Consider the following 21079-nt stretch of genomic DNA (forward strand, 5'->3'; position numbering starts at 1 on the left):
ATGATTTTTTTATTTGCAAATATACTACACAATGGTGCGTAACAAAGTGTGCTTCATAATGAGTCAATAAATAATCTGATACACACAGGAAAACTGAATCAAGTACCAAAAGAAGACAAGAAAATTGAATCAAACCCAAAGCTAACGGCTTCGCGAGGAGTAGTGGGACTGCCACTTGAATCAACTTCCACATTTTCTCTTGCAGAAAAATCGAACAAAAACGAAAACAACGTTTCAAATGGACCTTCTGCTAAGCCTTCTGCTACAATGGAATCGAACAGCAACGATACCGTCATGTATGTTGTATTACTGCATAAGACAAGTCATTCGATGGTGAACTGGCGGACAAACCATCGATTACCAAAAATAAATGAATGTATGTGCAGATCTATATGAACATCGAAAAGTATCGCACCGGAGCGATTCACGGCGGAAGCATACACGGTAGGATTTTACGAACAAATCAATCGCAGGATTTGCAAAAGAAGCTCTCTCCTGTAAAACCTGCGTTGAACGGATGTTGGAACTGAAAATAGTACTAAAATCACATAAAGTAAAACAAAACTTCGGATTTGGTGGATGACCTGTAAGAATATATGCTGCGCACATTCTAATGAAGCAACTGGGAACAACGAAGCAAACAAAATTTAAAACGGTAAGGGTTAATGGCACAATTTGAGGAGGAAGTTTGAGAAAGCAAGATGTGTGCAATGATGTAGATCAGTGCTCTCCAACCTTTTTAGGATCGCGGACCACTTGGCTTGAAAATACATTTGCCGCGGCTCACATCTAATGAGTGCATACTTTTTTTAACTTTACTTAATGTTTTTGATCAAAAATACGATTAAATCTCATTTTAGATATGCTTGTTGAAAATTTTATAATGATTGTGTACTATAATCCATAGTATTAAGCTGTTCTTTTTCAAAAATAATTCTTTCGTGGACCACGTCTGTTAACGCAACGGACCACAGGTTGGAGACCACTGATGTAGATGATGCGTCTTTGCGAATCGTTCACGATAATTAGTCCTGGTTTTAATAATGAACTTGATTATTTACTTTCTGGTTGCTTATCATTGCGTTCCTAATAACTCGTTCAATACTTAAAAGTCGGAGTATCCTTATGGTCTACGAAGGAAAACATGAACTCGATTCGGAGTAAAACATCGACGTTGGGCGAAACGTCGAAGAAACAGCAGCTACATGTATGAACCCTTCAAATTTAGTAACTTTATCAAATGTATGCTTATATTAGTATAGATTAGTGTGGGACATTACATGAAAACTTACCAGACGGCTTAAGCTTTTTTAAAATTTTTCTATTAGCCTTCGAAGGCGAATTGATTAGCTGGTAGTCAGTTTTGTTGAAATGTGCTGAACATAAAATGCTGCTTATCGATGGCACCCAAGCTTCCTCTCGTTGACAAAATTCTACCCATTTGCGTAACAGCGTTGGGTCTGTTGGAAATTTATGAAAAATTACATCCAGACCCATTTTTTTCACTATGTAGCGGCTGTGTTGGCAAAAGGATGCAGCGCAGGTTGACATGATGCACACTGAAATAGCAAACATAAATTAGGCTTGTTGCAGTAAAACACATAATAATCAAAAATTTACCTTTTTAGAAAGCCGTGTGATGTACTTAGATCAATATAAACGATATGCTTTGTACAAATTTAGTGATTTTTCACAACTCTATTGCGCGACACAGATTTACAATGTTTGTTTCTACACGAGTCCACATCCACATGCCGTAGGTCTGAGAACATAAACAACCTCTTACCGAACTGTCAAAATTTTCCCACAGCTGCTTGTCAATTTACACTGGATGCTTCAACCTCTATCCTCAACTAACCTTGATTTTTATCATGCCATCTTTTTCCCTCCAACGGTAAATTTTTCAAGCAGCTCGTCGAGCTACCCGTCCCTGGCTCCGCCTCATACCCCTCGCCTGAGCGAGCTGTCGAAGGTTTGGATGTGTTGGTGCGTCAGACGGCCAATCGCTGTCAGCCGTCGTCCTTGCTTTTTCCCTCCATAGCGCTATCTCTTTCTTGCGTGTGGGCAATGCTCATGAGTTGCTGTGGCGCTTAAAAAAACCGTTAACAAACATTGCGGCGATGAAGTTGAATTTTCACAAATCAAACCAAAAAAGCGTAATGAGTTCAAACGCTGCCACGTAAAAGTGACTAAGGAATCGCTTGCTCACGCTGGAGGGTTTGCTGTGCAACGTGCAGAGCCCTAATTCGCATTAACACGTTCATCCCGGCGCTGATTTTCATCAACTTTCCGCCGGCATCTAGAACGCAAGCTGATTGTGAAACCGGTATACTGGAAAGTTCACTGGCAGTCCCTGGGGCCTGCCATCGAACTAAACTTGTAAAGCATTAAGCATAACACAAAGCTTTTGCTTTCGTCTGTTGTGGATTACATAGAAAGTCCACTGGCAGTCCCTGGGGCCTGCCATCGAACTGAACGTGCTAAGCATTAAGCATAACACTAAGCTTTTGCTTTCGTCTGTTGTGGATTACATAGATATAATATTACAGATAGATAGATAGATATTACATAGATACATAGAAAGGCGGAAAGACGAATTGAGGCTCCTTGAGGAGGGGGTACTGACACACAGCTGTTGGAAGTGTGGAAGCGTTACCAAGTCGGTTGTTGAGCGTGGATTTAAAAAAGTATATTTTTCGACTAATTTAAAATATTCACACTTTTTTACAAATCTTCGACTTGTCCCTTTGGTGGATTTTCTGCTTCTGGTTGCATGCCCTTATTTGGTAAAGATTTCTCGCGCGCTCTGCCGATTCCCGATCTTCGATCGTTGACCTGGCGCGCGAACCCTGACCGCTCCGAACATTTATTTTATCTCTCCCTCTCTGTGTTTTATGGCACCGTCGATCAGCTTATCGTTTTAATCGATAAGCGCACCTGCCTTTATAATTATCTCGCACTTGTTATTGCTCTTATGTCAACATACAGTCGTGTCAACATTCCCCGGCACGTGAATCCATGCGGTTTGGATGCACCAATAAATCACGACACGTCCATCAACCTATTCTGCTACAAACTCTCTACTATCAACGTTTCCTGTTAATCCCTTCACTTGAGGATCAGCCGATGTACATTACATTTTACTACAAAGTGCAAGATGAACGGCTATCTATACCAATTATCTGTCGCAGTCGGTAACAGTCTGTTCTACTATTCCAACCTATCTTCTCGTGTGGTGAATTTACGCTTCAATTTCTTTTTAGGTTTAAATCCTGTTCCTATTCCGTAGTGTAAAGGATTCGCGACATTCTGTAACGCATTACATCGATCTTCACTGTGCTGTTTCAATGCCTGTTTCACAGTTACTCGCACTAGGAACGCTTTCGACGGTAAATTTTCTATATTCAGAAGGCGAGCTCCCCTCCTGCACCTCGTTTTGCTCAAGCGGTATGCTTGAACCCCTTGCGCGGTGATCAGCCGAGAAGAGCGCGGCTGCTTTGTTGGTGCTTAGCGTGCCGTAGATCGACCAACCCAGCGGACTACGCACAGCGGTCAATTTACTCTCCTCGCTCGAACGTATCTCCTGCGGCTTCATCAGCCAGACGTTATCTAGCCCAATCAGCAATTGTGGCACTGCGTCGCGATATTGAATGGCTGGAAGATCCTGGAAGTGATTCAAATTCATTATCAGTGAAGAATTTAAACTTTGTTTTGGCAAACTTAGCTTTTTAATTGTGTGAGCGGCCGCTATAGTATAGCGCCGCTCTTCTCCCTGTGCTGATATCTGCAGTTGGACGCACTGCGATGAGACTTCTTGTCGTTTAATGTTGCCAGTCCAACACATTTCTAACGGCTCTCGAACGCCGTTGAGTCCCAGTTGTTCTGCTAGTGCAGCTTCCACTATGGTTAGTGAAGATGCCTCGTCCATCAGGGCGTATGTGTCTACGCTGGTCTGCCCGTTGTAGACAGTCACTGGTGTCACACGGAAAAGTGTATGTGGTGATTTCGTTGTGTGATAGTGAAACTGCACCATGCGTCTCCGTAGGTCACCGGTGTTTTGATGCAGCAGCATGTGATGTTGAGCGCCACATCCGTCAATTTTGCAAACGAACCGTGACTTACACTCCCTTGTACCGTGGTTATTGAGGCAATTGCGACAAAGTTTCAGATTCGTTACTGCATTCAAGCGATCTGCTACCGACATGCTCTTGAATGTTTCGCATTGTCGTACGTGATGCGCAGGATCCTTGCATACATGACACTTTACTCTGTTTGGGTCAGCCACCACAGGGCTGCTGGTTTCGGCTTTCAGCTGTCTTGGCGTATCGTGAGTAATTTCAACAGCAGAAGGGTAGTGCGTAAAGGTGCGGCCTCGATGTATTTTTACTGGTGCTCGAATATTTTCCACATTTCCAGGAACCGTCAGCTCACAGCAATCCTCAGTGAGCTCCTCCATGAACGCACAAAATTCTCTTAGAGTGGCTTTCTCAAAGTTTCTCTTAAAGCGTATCCACTCTAATCTTCTGTTGGCCAGTAGCTTTTCTACCAGCTCCTCTAATAGCTCCGGGTTGGAAAAATACTCTTCCATTTCACTGGCTATCAGATGGTCGCACAACCTCTGGACGGTTATGCCAAACGAAATCAGCTGGTCTAAACGTTCCGGCCTCGGTGCCTCGGCACGTCGAGCTTGCCCGATCAGTTCTTTGACCAGCAATCCGGGTCTGCCATACAGCTGCTTCAACATTTTTATTATTTGTGGGGCTGCGTTTGGTGAAGCAAACTTAGATTCAACTACTTCTCTTGCCGGGCCGGTGAGCGCTTCCTCTAACCGCATTATATTTTCGACCGAGGTAAAGCCACATGCCTCGGTCGACCGATTATAATATTATAATAGCTGTAGAATATCGGCCATTGCTTCACTGAACCTGAAAAGTTATGCAGTTTCCTATTCCAGATTCGTCTCGCATGCTCCATGTCGACTGCAATTGACGTCGCCGGTTCTTGTTTCAGGGTTGGCGAACACTCTCTACTAATCGTACTAGGTTTCGGTAGAGTAGTTTTAGCGCGACCGTTCGTAAGCTCGTTCACCCCTTTCGTCACTTCACTCAAAGCTATAGTTGAACCACTTTTTCTGCTTGCACTTTCATATTGTATTTGCTGTCTCATAGCGTCGTAACTTGAACTTAGTTTGGCAAATTTCTCTTCGTAAAGAGCTCGTATGGCATCCATTTCCATCTCTTGTTCTCTAGCTAATCGTTCCAGCTTAAGCGCTGTTGCCACAGAACTTCTACTTTTTCGCGAACTGTTTGATTCGCGGTCCCTTTGATTTAGGGATTTTTCTGCTGACCGTTCGCTCCCAGCATCAACCCTGCTGGGCGCCATCTCCTTTTCTTCTGTCTGCGCGATTATGTTAAGCGCGGGTTTCTTCGCGATTTCAGAATCGCCACTAATGCTTCGATTGACCGCATCGAACTCCCGGTCCACGCCTGTGGATTTATTCGTTGGGGTCAAATATTTCGTCACTGGCTGCAGGGTCTTCTTTATTCACGATGCAGAAGGTTCGCCTTCTTGCGACTGGGTTACGCGAGGAGCCCTGTTCGGCCTGCCACTGGTCGCGTGGCCTCTAGCCTCAGCTGCCTCATCCGTTCCACCGCTTTCACACCGTGCACACACCCACCTCACGTTCTTCACATCGCTCGAAACACCAGCGCAATCGTAATGCCACCACTTAAACCACTTGTCGCATCGCACCATATCGGCTACCGCATTCTCGCGGGTACAACCAATGCAATCGAACTTCGGTTTCGGCATTTTACGCGTTGATCACTATTTAAATCAAACTCTTTAACTTTTAATTTGTAAAAAAGCTTGTGGAAGCGTTACCAAGTCGGTTGTTGAGCGTGGATTTAAAAAAGTATATTTTTCGACTAATTTAAAATATTCACACTTTTTTACAAATCTTCGACCTGTCCCTTTGGTGGATTTTCTGCTTCTGGTTGCATGCCCTTATTTGGTAAAGATTTCTCGCGCGCTCTGCCGATTCCCGATCTTCGATCGTTGACCTGGCGAGCGAACCCTGACCGCTCCGAACATTTCTTTTATCTCTCTCTCTCTGTGTTTTATGGCACCGTCGATCAGCTTATCGTTTTAATCGATAAGCGCACCTGCCTTTATAATTATCTCGCACTTGTTATTGCTCTTATGTCAACATACAGTCGTGTCAACAGGAAGATTGAACGGTATACTCTTTAATTGACGGCGGATGGGGGGGGGGGTGGCCATGGGACCCCTACGATCATTGGTCACAGGCCCTATAATTGTTGTCGCCATGTGGGGAGGGGAGGTGCAAATGGTTCTCCAGCCACGGAGCCCTAACGACCATCTTTCCGGGGGCCCTTGTTGCTAATATTCTGTCCACTTGTACAAATCTTCGGCAACCGCCTAGTCCGCCTACCGTTAGGTCCACCGCTGGTTCATGACGGTGTTTTTTTTATCGTGGAGGTGCATCCTTCCCACTGCCTGCAGCGTATGCATCGAGCAGGAGACAGTGTGGCAGTATGCAAGTTGCACGCTGGATAGGAGCGGGCCCGCGGCACCGCCATCATTCCGGACATCTGCATGCCCGTCGTGGGTTCTAATCGCGTATAAACCGTCCGCCGTAGCAAGAGGTGACTATCCGGCTACGCGGTACTCAAGTCCTGAAAAGGCCGGCATGATCGCGTAGGCCATTATGCTAATAATAATAATAATAATAATAATAATAATAATAATAATAATAATAATAATAATAATAATAATAATAATAAGAAGAAGAAGAAGAAGAACTGAGCATAGCAGTCCACACTCGGGGAAGGTTTTTGTTTTGACTTTGGTGCTGCCGGGTCTACCGCTGTGGCGCGACAAATGCACGGAATGCACTCGACCAAAACATGAACCTACCGATCCGAAACCATTCCAAGGCAATGCCGGTCAATCGGCGTCATGATACCGACTCCAAGCCAACAAGCCACCAGATTCTGGACGGACATGTGCAGCACCAAACGCGCACCATAATAATCAAATGCAGAATCCTGTTTTGTATGGATTCAATTCAAAATGTTGTTTCCACTTGCGTCCGCTTGCTGCATTAGAAATAAATGTGCAATATATCACACGCACGTTTGCTTAGATCGTGTGTCTTTTTAATACCCCCAACAGCAGAGCCGGGCGCATAGATGGTGGTGCCAATGTAATGGTTGTGTTGTCTCTCAGGTAGCGAGATCGAAAATGGATGGACTTTGTAGCCGCAGCGGATGAAAATGTACGCATCAGAATCAAATAGTTTTGGGGTTTCCAAACGCACGCACACACACGCACGCACAAACACGCGCGCGCAGACTCTCTCTCTCACACACACGCACACACACACACACACACACACACACACACACACACACACACACACACACACACACACACACACACACACACACACACACACACACACACACACACACACACACACACATATGCACGTACGCGCGCACGCACGCACGCACGCACGCACGCATACACACACACACACACACATACATACACATACACACACATGAACACATTCACGTACGCGCGCACACACACATGCACGTACGCGCGCACGCGAGCACGCATCCACGAAAGCGCGCACGCGATTACGCACCTATGAACGCGCGCACGCGATAACGCACCTAAGAACGCGCGCACACGCACGAGCGAGTACGGCTACCTTATCGGTAGAACGGCTGATTCAGCTATCTTGCAGTGCATCTTCATCCAATGGGCCGGGCGGGGAGGGGGATCGCGGCATGATAGAGAGGACGGTCAATTTCCCCGTGCTGTGTGTGTGCGTGTGTGTGACGACCCAAAAACGTGAGACAGATTTCGGCACATTTAAAAAAATTCTTGGCACTTTACACTGTGCTACATAATGCTTAGACGGTCGCTGAAACATCAAACATGTTGAAATTAAAAAAAAATAGATTAGTGTTAGACATTCTCCTACGCTTGTTTTAAATAGTGTTTGAATTTCAATGTATATATTTATTTGAATTATATTATGTCATGAATTATGGGATTATGGTAACGGGATTAGAAACAGACAACACTTGAAGGCTACAATATAAACAGGGAAATAGATGAGGATGAAATGAACTATGTAATGAATTATAGCATGTACAAATGAACTCAAACGGACAAGTGAATACACATTAGCAAAGTGAAAGTTCAACCGCCTACACGTTATTTTTCTTATTCCCAAAACATCACAAGTTTTCCTCCATATTTCACACCCGGTGTAATTTTCTACATTTGGTCCTTCGAACCGGATCGTGAAAGGAAGCACTACGTGCAGTGAAAATTTGTGTACGGACACTACGTGGCCTTAATTTTGGGAAAACGGCACTCCGTGACCGTTGGTGTGAACCAAAGTGTGGACTTATTCGTTTGCTATCCGTTGTGTTGCGCAAATCACAACGTGGGTTGCCCCGCTATCACGGGCAAATCTGACTTTAGTGTGCTGTGATTCTTGTTTCGTTTTTTTCCGTGTTGATAAAAACATTTCGTGCGTGCGTATTCTAGTTCGTGAGAAAGGTGACGCCGACCGTTGGAACCATTGCGAAAACCGCCATCCTTGGTAGCAACCATTAGCGCATCAAGCTCGCGCCAATCGTGATCGTCGTTGCGTACAACTTTCGTGCAAGCTGTGCAAAGTCAGTGAACTTTCGCGCCAATTTTTAAAATAAAAATGGAGAAGAAGTTGAAATCGGTGCAACTGAAAAGGCATCAAGCGGTCGAATTGGTGAAAAGTATAGAACAGTTTACGATCGGCTACGTCGAGGAAAATGCCAGTGAAATACCAGTGTGTTTGGAACAACTAGAAAGGTATTATGAGGACTTCCTACATGCAAATGCGAAAGTGATGGAACTCGATGAGGAGGCCACAGATGCGAGTGTAACTGAGCGGTGTGATATGGATACACGGTATCGTCGCGTTAAGGGCTTTCTTCTACAAAAGCAACCACCTCCTACGGCCGCGCAAAATATGTCGAATGAGTCGATGCTATTAGCGAGCTCGACACTCAATAGTTCGGGACGATCAGGTGCAGTAAATTTGCGTCTTCCAAAAATCGAATTGCCTACGTTCGATGGCGATTCCACCAAGTGGTTAACGTTCCGCGACCGATTTGTGGCGATGATCGACAGTGCCAGTGAGATACCGAATATAATGAAGCTGCAGTATCTGCTGTCCTCCTTGAAGGGCGAGGTTGGTTTGCTTTTCGAGCACACCACATTGACAGCAGACAATTACGAGGTGACGTGGGCTGCCTTGCTGAAGCGGTACGATAATCCACGTACGCTGATCCGGGAGTACTATCGGAAAATTCATCACCTGCCGGTAGTGAGCTGTGACAACGTGGACGATTTGGCGCTGCTCGTCGATGAATTCACGCGGCATGTGAACGGGCTGAAGAAGCTCGACGAACCGGTGGACACCTGGGACACGCCGCTCGCCAACCTGCTTCTGATGAAGCTGGATTCGTCGACCATTCTGGCATGGGAGAACCACTCAGCGCAACATAAAAAAGATAAGTACAAGGAATTAGTAGACTTTTTGCAAGATCGTGTACGAATATTAAAATCATCGCGCGAGTTTTCCAATAACGGTGACGGCAGTTTGAGAATGGTGGCCGGCAACAGAAGGGTCTCCGACCATAGGCCGAGAATTGTGGGCAATGCTGCAACTGCAAGGAGAACTTCGCCGAATGTTTCAGCTCAACAGTGTGTTTTGGGTTGTGCAGAGCTTCACAATCTGCGCAATTGTCCTGCATTCTTGCGAAAGGACGTACAGCAACGCCGTGAAGTAGCCACCCGTGAGCGACTGTGTTGGAACTGCCTCAATCGCAGTCATCATGTGAGGGATTGTCGTTCCGCGTTTAAATGCACTACGTGCAACGCACGCCATCACTCCTTGCTGCACGTAACGCCAATTGTCACAATGGTTGCGCAGTCGGATGATGAAGTGGTTCTGCTGGAAACAGTCCAACTACAACTGGTAGATGATCATGGCAATAAACATACAGCACGAGCACTGTTAGATTCCGGATCGATGTGCAACTTTATCTCCGAATCTATGGCCCATCGACTGTTGACACCGCTGTCCAAAGTAAGCATTGCTGTATCGGGAATAGGGCAAATCAAACAGCACGTGAAGGGTTCCATCACAGCGACCGTTCGATCGCTAGGAGAAGACCTCCATTCGTCAATGGAATTTCTAGTGCTCAAGACTCCGTCAGCTGAAATTCCAACCATTCCCTTAAACATTGCGAAATGGAACATCCCAAACGTACAGTTGGCAGACTCGTCTTTCCACGTTCCGGGAAAGGTCGATGTTGTAATTGGTGGAAACACGTTCTGGGAGATACATACTGGAAGAAAACAGTCATTGGGTAACGGAAGGCCATGGCTGATAGAAACTGCGTTTGGATGGGCGGTCTCGGGGAATACTTCCCAACTTGCTGGCCCCAATCTACGATTGTGTCACACGGCTGCCAACGAAGGTGCCATCGAACGCTTGCTCCAGCGGTTTTGGGAGGCTGAGAGTATTATGGAAGGTCCTGCCTTGTCAATTGAGGAGGACATGTGCGAAAAACATTACGTAGCTACCACGAGCCGTAATGCACAAGGTCGCTACGTTGTGTCTTTGCCGCGAAGCCCCAAACCTGAAAGAACGCTGGGTTTGTCAAAAGAGATAGCAGATCATCGTTTACTGGGTGTAGAACGTCGACTGAAGGCCAATCCTGAAATGGAAAGGGAATATATTAAATTTATGAGAGAGTATGAGTCGTTGGGACACATGATCAAACTCACGGAACCCGTTGATGACAACAAACCACATTGCTACATTCCTCATCACGCGGTAGTCAAAGAGACCAGTACAACAACCAAGGTGCGTGTTGTTTTTGATGCATCCTGCAAAACAACATCTGGCTACTCGCTAAACGATACTCTGCTGATTGGTCCAACAGTGCAGGATGATCTGCTTACAATCATCCTACGCTTTCGAAAACACGCTGTCGCAATAGTGGCAGACGTAGAGAAAATGTACCGGCAGATTCGTCATTGTGAAAACGATCGAAATCTATTGCGCATACGTTACCGTGAATGTCCCTCCGATCCCATTTCCACGTATGAGTTGCAAACGGTGACCTACGGTACCGCAACAGCACCATTTCTAGCTACTCGAACGCTACAACAAATTGCGCACGACCACAAACAACAATACCCTTTGGCAGTCGACCCAGTGCTACATGACTTTTATGTGGATGATTTGTTGACTGGAGCAGAAGATGTAGTAGAGGCCGTTGGAATGCGAACGCAAATTTCGCAAATGCTTGAATCGGCAGGTTTCCTTTTGAAGAAGTGGGCATCTAACGTCTCCGAAGCGCTTGAAGGAGTTCCGAGCGACGATCTAGCGATCAAACCAGTTCTAGACTGGCAGGAAGATCAAGCGATTTCAACATTGGGCTTGGTTTGGGAACCGTCTAACGACATGCTACGGTTCAGAGTCGACCTTCCACGACCAGCTCAAGAGCTTACACGAAGTTTGGTCTTGTCTTACACGGCCAGAATCTTCGATCCCCTGGGCCTACTAGGGCCAACGGTAACGGAGAACCACTCAGCGCAACATAAAAAAGATAAGTACAAGGAATTAGTAGACTTTTTGCAAGATCGTGTACGAATATTAAAATCATCGCGCGAGTTTTCCAATAACGGTGACGGCAGTTTGAGAATGGTGGCCGGCAACAGAAGGGTCTCCGACCATAGGCCGAGAATTGTGGGCAATGCTGCAACTGCAAGGAGAACTTCGCCGAATGTTTCAGCTCAACAGTGTGTTTTGGGTTGTGCAGAGCTTCACAATCTGCGCAATTGTCCTGCATTCTTGCGAAAGGACGTACAGCAACGCCGTGAAGTAGCCACCCGTGAGCGACTGTGTTGGAACTGCCTCAATCGCAGTCATCATGTGAGGGATTGTCGTTCCGCGTTTAAATGCACTACGTGCAACGCACGCCATCACTCCTTGCTGCACGTAACGCCAATTGTCACAATGGTTGCGCAGTCGGATGATGAAGTGGTTCTGCTGGAAACAGTCCAACTACAACTGGTAGATGATCATGGCAATAAACATACAGCACGAGCACTGTTAGATTCCGGATCGATGTGCAACTTTATCTCCGAATCTATGGCCCATCGACTGTTGACACCGCTGTCCAAAGTAAGCATTGCTGTATCGGGAATAGGGCAAATCAAACAGCACGTGAAGGGTTCCATCACAGCGACCGTTCGATCGCTAGGAGAAGACCTCCATTCGTCAATGGAATTTCTAGTGCTCAAGACTCCGTCAGCTGAAATTCCAACCATTCCCTTAAACATTGCGAAATGGAACATCCCAAACGTACAGTTGGCAGACTCGTCTTTCCACGTTCCGGGAAAGGTCGATGTTGTAATTGGTGGAAACACGTTCTGGGAGATACATACTGGAAGAAAACAGTCATTGGGTAACGGAAGGCCATGGCTGATAGAAACTGCGTTTGGATGGGCGGTCTCGGGGAATACTTCCCAACTTGCTGGCCCCAATCTACGATTGTGTCACACGGCCGCCAACGAAGGTGCCATCGAACGCTTGCTCCAGCGGTTTTGGGAGGCTGAGAGTATTATGGAAGGTCCTGCCTTGTCAATTGAGGAGGACATGTGCGAAAAACATTACGTAGCTACCACGAGCCGTAATGCACAAGGTCGCTACGTTGTGTCTTTGCCGCGAAGCCCCAAACCTGAAAGAACGCTGGGTTTGTCAAAAGAGATAGCAGATCATCGTTTACTGGGTGTAGAACGTCGACTGAAGGCCAATCCTGAAATGGAAAGGGAATATATTAAATTTATGAGAGAGTATGAGTCGTTGGGACACATGATCAAACTCACGGAACCCGTTGATGACAACAAACCACATTGCTACATTCCTCATCACGCGGTAGTCAAAGAGACCAGTACAACAACCAAGGTGCGTGTTGTTTTTGATGCATCCTGCAAAACAACATCTGGCTACTCGCTAAACGATACTCTGCTGATTGGTCCAACAGTGCAGGATGATCTGCTTACAATCATCCTACGCTTTCGAAAACACGCTGTCGCAATAGTGGCAGACGTAGAGAAAATGTACCGGCAGATTCGTCATTGTGAAAACGATCGAAATCTATTGCGCATACGTTACCGTGAATGTCCCTCCGATCCCATTTCCACGTATGAGTTGCAAACGGTGACCTACGGTACCGCAACAGCACCATTTCTAGCTACTCGAACGCTACAACAAATTGCGCACGACCACAAACAACAATACCCTTTGGCAGTCGACCCAGTGCTACATGACTTTTATGTGGATGATTTGTTGACTGGAGCAGAAGATGTAGTAGAGGCCGTTGGAATGCAAACGCAAATTTCGCAAATGCTTGAATCGGCAGGTTTCCTTTTGAAGAAGTGGGCATCTAACGTCTCCGAAGCGCTTGAAGGAGTTCCGAGCGACGATCTAGCGATCAAACCAGTTCTAGACTGGCAGGAAGATCAAGCGATTTCAACATTGGGCTTGGTTTGGGAACCGTCTAACGACATGCTACGGTTCAGAGTCGACCTTCCACGACCAGCTCAAGAGCTTACACGAAGTTTGGTCTTGTCTTACACGGCCAGAATCTTCGATCCCCTGGGCCTACTAGGGCCAACGGTAATACTTGCCAAAATGTTTCTGCAGCGATTATGGGAGTTGAAGCAAGACGGCAAAACGCTTGATTGGGATCGCGCACTACCAATGGACCTGCAAGAGGAATGGAGAAAGCTGCACAATACATTGTACTCGCTACGCGAATTACGAGTGCCTCGGTTTGTTTCACAATCCGGCACAGAAGACCTGCAGCTACACGTATTCGCTGATGCTTCACAAGGAGCATATGGAGCATGCTGCTATGTACGAGCAGTATCCGCAAGAGGCATCCAGGTCAGATTACTAGCTGCCAAGTCCAAGGTGGTAGCGTTAGCAAACACGAACTCAATCGCCCGGTTGGAGTTGTGTGCAGAACGGCTAGCAGTACACCTGATTCAGAAGGTGGTTTCTGCACTCAAGGTGTCAGCTACGGCTATCTGTTGGACAGATTCGATGACAGTAATGCACTGGCTGAACTCATCACCGCGTCGCTGGAAACCATTTGTGGCCAACAGGGTGGCACAAATACAGGAAGAAACGCGTATCTCCAGCTGGCGTCATGTTCCTGGAGTTGATAACCCGGCGGATGACATCTCGCGCGGGCTGAGTCCGGAAGAATTGCTGCAGTGTACACGTTGGTGGCATGGACCGAGTTGGTTGTCCTACGGACAAGTGGCCCCATGATCAACCGGCGATGAAGGAAGGCGAGGATGACATCGAAGAGCGACTGGCAGTCTCACACATTGTCACTACATCTACGATGTGTGATTTTAGCAACATACTGTTCGCCAAATACTCAAGGTATGGCAAGTTAAGGAGAGTTGTGGCTTTCTGCTTGCGGTTCATCACAACGCTTAAGGCAACCAAGGCATCATCGTGCAAGCGCGTTAAGGTAAAAGCGGACATCAAGACGTTGCTGCACTCCGTTCCACCGCTTACAGCAGAGGAGCTACAGCAAGCCGAGCTGCGTTTGTGCCAGCTAGCACAACAGGAGTCGTTCGCGGAAGAGCTGGTCGATCTACAACGAGGGAAACAGGTTAGTACGAGATCGAAGCTGAAGTGGTTGTCCCCATACATCGACGCACAGGGTGTGTTACGTGTCGGTGGCCGGCTAGGTAATGCCAACATCCCAGAGGCAACGAAGCATCCGACAGTCCTTGCAGCATCACATCGTCTGTCAGTGCTATTGGCAGAAAGGGTCCATCAGCAGGAAATGCACGCCGGACCACAAGCAATGTTAACCATACTGCGGCAGAAGTTTTGGTTAATTGGAGGCCGAAATATGGTAAAGCGTGTGTATCACCAGTGCCACACTTGCTTTAGAAACAAGCCGACGTTGGTGAAACAGGCGGTAGCGGATTTGCCTGAGTCACGGGTAACACCAACGAGACCGTTTGCGGTGAGTGGGGTGGATTATTGCGGTCCGTTCTTGTTGAAGTCCACCATCCGCAATCGCAGTCCCACCAAGGCGTATATCGCAATATTCGTCTGCTTCGCGACCAGGGCAGTTCATATCGAACTGGTGAGTGATCTCACATCGACTGCATTTTTGGCTGCATTACGTCGTTTTGTCGCGCGGAGAGGGAAGGTTGCTGAATTGCATTCAGACAATGCAACAACATTCAAGGGGGCAGCACATGAACTGCATCGTATCTACAAGATGCTAAAAATCGATGAGGTTGATAGGAGAGGGATTTTTGATTGGTGCGCCGAAAATGAGATGGTGTGGAAATTTTCCCTCCGCGTGCACCTCATTTCGGAGGTCTTTGGGAAGCGGCAGTAAAATCGGCCAAAAAGCACCTTCTAAAAACAATAGGAGTTAGTAGCATTACACAGGAGCATATGCTTACCCTTTTAGCTCAAGTTGAGCAATGTCTTAATTCTCGCCCGTTGGTACCGTTATCCGACGAACCAACTGATTTGGAAACATTAACCCCGGCTCATTTTCTGATAGGTTGTAGTATGCAGGCAGTACCGGAGGTTGATTTAAGTAAGCTTTCTTCCAATTGGTTAAAAGAGTACCAAGTAGTGCAAAAGCATTTACCAGTAATTTGGTCCCGGTGGTACCCAGAATATTTGCAGCAGCTGCAAGCCAGAGCAAGGCACGCAAACAATGCGCCAGTCAAGCTAGAAATAAATCAGCTAGTTATAGTAAAGGAAGATAACGTTCCACCTACCGTTTGGCCGAAAGGGCGAATAACAGCTTTACATCCGGGTAAAGACGGTGTAGTTAGAGTAGTTACACTACGAACAGGCACAGGAAAGGAAATCGTCAGAGCAGTAAATAGGATCGCATTGCTACCTAATCCCATTGAACAGCAAAGGTTAGAATGTCGCGCAGCTTCACCACGTGAAATATAGTAAACAAACCTTGTTGACATTAGCGAGATGTCAAGTGTTATAGGTCAGCTAGGTTTATACTTTACTCGCTCACTTCTTTATTTGAATTTATGGCATTTTTGAAATTTTAAAAAGAATTCTCTTTTGGTGGCCGGAATGTTTGAATTTCAATGTATATATTTATTTGAATTATATTATGGCATGAATTATGGGATTATGGTAACGGGATTAGAAACAAACAACACTTGAAGGCTACAATATAAACAGGGAAATAGATGAGGATGAAATGAACTATGTAATGAATTATAGCATGTACAAATGAACTCAAACGGACAAGTGAATACACATTAGCAAAGTGAAAGTTCAACCGCCTACACGTTATTTTTCTTATTCCCAAAACATCACAAGTTTTCCTCCAATTTCACACCCGGTATAATTTTCTACAAATAGGCTTCTTCACACTCAATTGGCAGGGGCATGGAATGGTCTCATCAGCAGCGGCACGAAATAAAATAAACCATCAATACACCGATAGCACTTTAAATCCCAATCCAGCTTCTCCCACAGCGTCTGAAGGCCACACACAAATTAATATATGCTAACACCCACCAATAACAATACACAACCGCAATGCACAAATACGAATCAACGAATACACCACAACACCCAATCAGCTGGCGGCGGAAGGCACGGGAAGAAGCGCAAGTAAGGCAAGGCAGGGTGAGGGAGGGAGGAGAAGTGGACGAGAAAAATGGGCGTCAACATTTTTGATTTTTTGACCGTTTTTTTTGTTGCTCCGCCGCCAAAAATAGTTCGTCCATGTCGCCAACAGATGGCGCTAATCCTGCGCAGGCCTGCGCAGGAATCGCTGAAGTTCCTCGCGGGAGACCAGTCAATATCTGCGCTGGCCAGCGCAGGCTTTGGCACATTTCCTGCGCAGGAAACTGCTCGAATTTGCGCAGCGGGGGCTGTCTGACTGGGAAAGCCAATTTGACAAATGGCGAAACTACTCGATCGGTTTTTATATTGGTTGATATAATTGTATCGACCGGTAAGTTAAATGCGTACGCGATACCAATTCGAGTACTTGAGGGTTCAATTTTTCATTCTTAAAAGTCCTAAAATTAGCTAATAATCATTTTCCAAGCTGTTTAATACATAAATTAGTTGAAAAAAGTTTATTTTTTCGAAAACCGTTTGTTTACCTCCTGATGAGAATGATGCAAGTTGCGGTCCAAGGGGTACGAAAGTGACAGCTCTACAGTATAACCGAACATGTCAACGCCTACTTCCGAACAATTCTATATCTCGCCTAAAGAGTCTATTATATGCCTGAACGAATCTACAACTCGCTGAACATGTCTATATAATCCTCGAAAACCCTGTAATGATGACGTAAATTTTAATTTATGGGTTATATGCCCGCTGCGCAAAGCGATCGAAAACTTATCAAACTCAAACTGCAAACATATTTCACAGCGCATGGCTGTGAAATATTTCGCATTCAAAATTGTTGCAAATTTATAATTGAAATATTTCAAAATTTTCAGCGCTGAAATTTTTCGATCGCTTTTGGCGGAAAACGATCAAAAACCCGAGCTACAAAACTGCTCGATTTAGTCGTGCGGGTGCCCGCATGACAAAATCGAGCAGTTCTGTAGCTCGGATTTTCGATCGCTTTCCGCCAAAAGCGATCGAGAAAGCGAGCAGAAATGTCAGGGGAAACGCTTGGATTTCGATCGAAGAAATATTTCAATCCTAAAATTTCAGCGTTGAAAATTTCGAAATATGTCATTTATAACTTTGCAACAATTTTGAATGCGAAATATTTCACAGCCATGAGCTGTGTGTGCCGATTCGATGTTTCATTTTACTCTCAGTGTTTAAATGAAAGTAAATAGGACTGTTACCCAGTTGGAACATGTAAAGTGCTGTTTTATGCCTGTTAAACTTATCGTTCTTCCAGCATGACCGTTGCAAACGGTAGTGATTCGTGGCCACTGAATGGCAAGCAATGAGGTTAACTGTATTCAGAGTAGACTGCAATTACTTCTCCTTTATTCTCCAGCAGTGATTGACTGCAAGAAATTTAACCAATATAATCTTCCTAATAGTAAATTCGTCCACTTTTCCACGTTAACTATTAGCCGTTTTTTTGTAAACACTTTTTCATGAAACTGTCAAAAGCGAGCTGAAAATGGCAACCTAGCAACGGGCTTTGCATCGACCTGTTCTCCTTAATAGATCTTGGCTTTGACGCTCGATGAGCAACAACATGAAATAAAATTGTTACCATGAAATAAATTGACCATTTTCTCCCTCGTTTTATCTGGTACTTCCACTCGATCATTTAACAACACTACATTCTCAATTCCAATACTGTTACTAACTCTAGCATAATCTCTCAGTTCATAATGTTTTTCGACCATACATGTTCACGTTGCTGTGCATTTGTTGTAATACAGTGTTATATATGAACCCTGGTATTTGACAGTTGTGTCATAACGCCTAACAGGTTGACCCTACCTTTCGTTTGTTGTTAAATGTCATTCCTTCTTTGCACCTTATCGAATTCGTTTCTGCTGCGCAAAGCGATCGAAAACTTCTCAAACTCAAACTGCAAACATATTTCACAGCCTATGGCTGTGAAATATTTCGCATTCAAAATTGTTGCAAATTTATAAATGAAATATTTCGAAATTTTCAACGCTGAAATTTTAGGATTGTAATATTTCTTCGATCGGAATCCAAGCGTTTTCCCTGACATCCCGCACGACAAAATCGAGCAGTTTTGTAGCTCGGATTTTCGATCGCTTTCCGCCAAAAGCGATCGAAAAAGCGAGCAGAAATGTCAGGGTAAACGCTTGTATTCCGATCGAAGAAATATATCAATTCAAAAATTTAAGCGCTGAAAATTTCAAAATATTTCATTTATAAATTTGCAACAATTTTGAATGCGAAATATTTCACAGCCATGCGCTGTGAAATATGTTTGCAGTTTGAGTTTGAGAAGTTTTCGATCGCTTTGCGCAGCGGGATTTCTGCTCGCCTTTTTCGATCGCTTTTGGTGGAAAGCGATCGAAAATCCGAGCTACAAAACTCTTCGATTTTGTTGTGCGGGTTGTTATTTTTTGCATCAACTCCTTAAACAAACCTCATGTGAATTTTTCTGCCTGTTGGAACCTTTTCGCAAGATACCCAACGACCTGTCGTAAACGCGCGTTTTGAAAGATGTAAGATCGGTTCGGGTTTCAACCGATCGCGTTCGGTTCGGCAAGCAAAGGATAAAAAGGGCAACAGGACACGGAGAAGGTCTCTCAAAACCAAAAGCGGGATCGAAGACTAATTTTTTGGCAAACGTAGAAAAATAAAAGCAAAGAATTTACACCGCGTTGGTTTTCATTTCGCAACACTGCCTAATAAATGAGAATTAAATACATAACATATAGTATTTTGAAATGTTTAAACCATCTCCATGTAAATATTTGTAATGATATGGTTTATTATCTACAATACAAAATAAAATATAAATTAATACAATTATAAAACATAAACAACGGAATTACAAATATTTCGGTCGGGAGCGAAGAGGCGCTATTTGTGCGGGCCGCTCGCGTGTGTGCGAAGGATCATCAGCTGATTCTGGTATATGGTTGGGTTGTAGTTGTATCTCTGAATTGGTGGTTGGTACACATAATGGAATTTGGGGCAAGTGTGACATAGGGGGCAAGTGTGCCACCTACCTTTTTTTGGAAACCAATGAATAAAATTAAATTAAAAAATAAGGACAGAGATACATTCGATTGTGCAACTTTATATGTTGGACCGGATTTCGTGTGTAAAAGTTCATTACTCTCATATTTATTGTCTCTTTTGTGCTGAACAGCCAGATTGAGCATAATCTTATAATATTTCATCCAAACAAAATAAGCTCTCAAAACACGTAAAAAAAGAAATCACAAAAGTATGTAGTACAGAGCAAAACTGAGAAAAAACTTGATGTTTTATGGAGTTAACCAAAAATACATGCTTTTTCCACCCTTAAATTTGATTTTATAAGAAAAACAAATTTCGGGACAAAGAAACACCACTGTTTGGGACAAAACTGCCATACCACTGCTACACGCGAGACAACTGTCAAAACGTAAACATTGTAGTTGCGTCGTCAGTGAATCAAGATGGTACGCAATTTTAAGCGGATTTCTTTGCGAAAAAACTGGTCAGTGACCAGTATGGAAGTGGCAATGCGGTCCGTGATCAAAAAAAGTACTTCGGTCTAACAAGCTGCTAAGGAATGTGGCGTTCCATGGAAAACGCTCGCGAAATACTTAGCGATAAACGCAACAACTCCTATCGCAAGTCTAAAAAATCACCTATGTCTAGGACGGTATAAGCCTGTTTTCAATGCACATCAAGAAGCGGAAATAGCTAACCATCTTTTGGAACTTGAAAAACGATGCTATGGAAATGGTCCATGCGATATGCGTAGCCTTGCCTTTGAGTTAGCAGAGCGAAATAAGCTTCATTTTGTGTTGTAGCAATACTACTGGGTGGATGAAGCCCTTTTATTTTGAACAATATTTTGAACACGTTCTGGAGCATACGCGACCAACAGAATCAAGGCCAATTTTGTTACTACTTGATGAATTCCAAATACAGTTCGCATACCAAAAATATGGCGTTTTTGGAAAAAGTAAGATAGACGGCCTCAACACAATTTTTCGATTGAAAACATTCGATAGGCGCCCACGCTAATCTGACAGTATAACTATTACGTTTATACCCCTTGTGTTTACGTGCTTGATTGCCCCAGCTTGTTTTCCAAATGTCTTTGCTCGGTTTGTGCTATCTATCATTTTTTGTTTGTTTATTACGGCAGCAAGTTTGAGAAACAGAAAGCTTGTTCGGCGAATGTTTGCATATTTTATGGAGTAATAGAAGCAAAGAAGAAACTGATACAGCATTGCACAAATTTAC

The 21079-nt window shown here is 44.7% G+C and overlaps 2 protein-coding genes across 2 annotated transcripts in view; one reads left to right on the plus strand and one right to left on the minus strand.

Annotated features, from left to right (window-relative positions):
- LOC120961211 (uncharacterized) overlaps nt 1-21079 on the minus strand; it is a 272641-nt gene that overhangs the window by 8543 nt on the left and 243019 nt on the right. The gene's annotated exons all lie outside the window — the stretch shown is intronic.
- On the plus strand, nt 8762-14446 carry LOC120960452 (uncharacterized). Its single transcript, XM_049611068.1, has one exon. It carries the CDS (start codon nt 8762-8764, stop codon nt 14444-14446), a length of 5685 nt encoding a protein of 1894 aa, XP_049467025.1.

This window comes from Anopheles coluzzii, chromosome 2, assembly GCF_943734685.1.
Source record: "Anopheles coluzzii chromosome 2, AcolN3, whole genome shotgun sequence".
NCBI classification, from domain to species: domain Eukaryota; kingdom Metazoa; phylum Arthropoda; class Insecta; order Diptera; family Culicidae; genus Anopheles; species Anopheles coluzzii.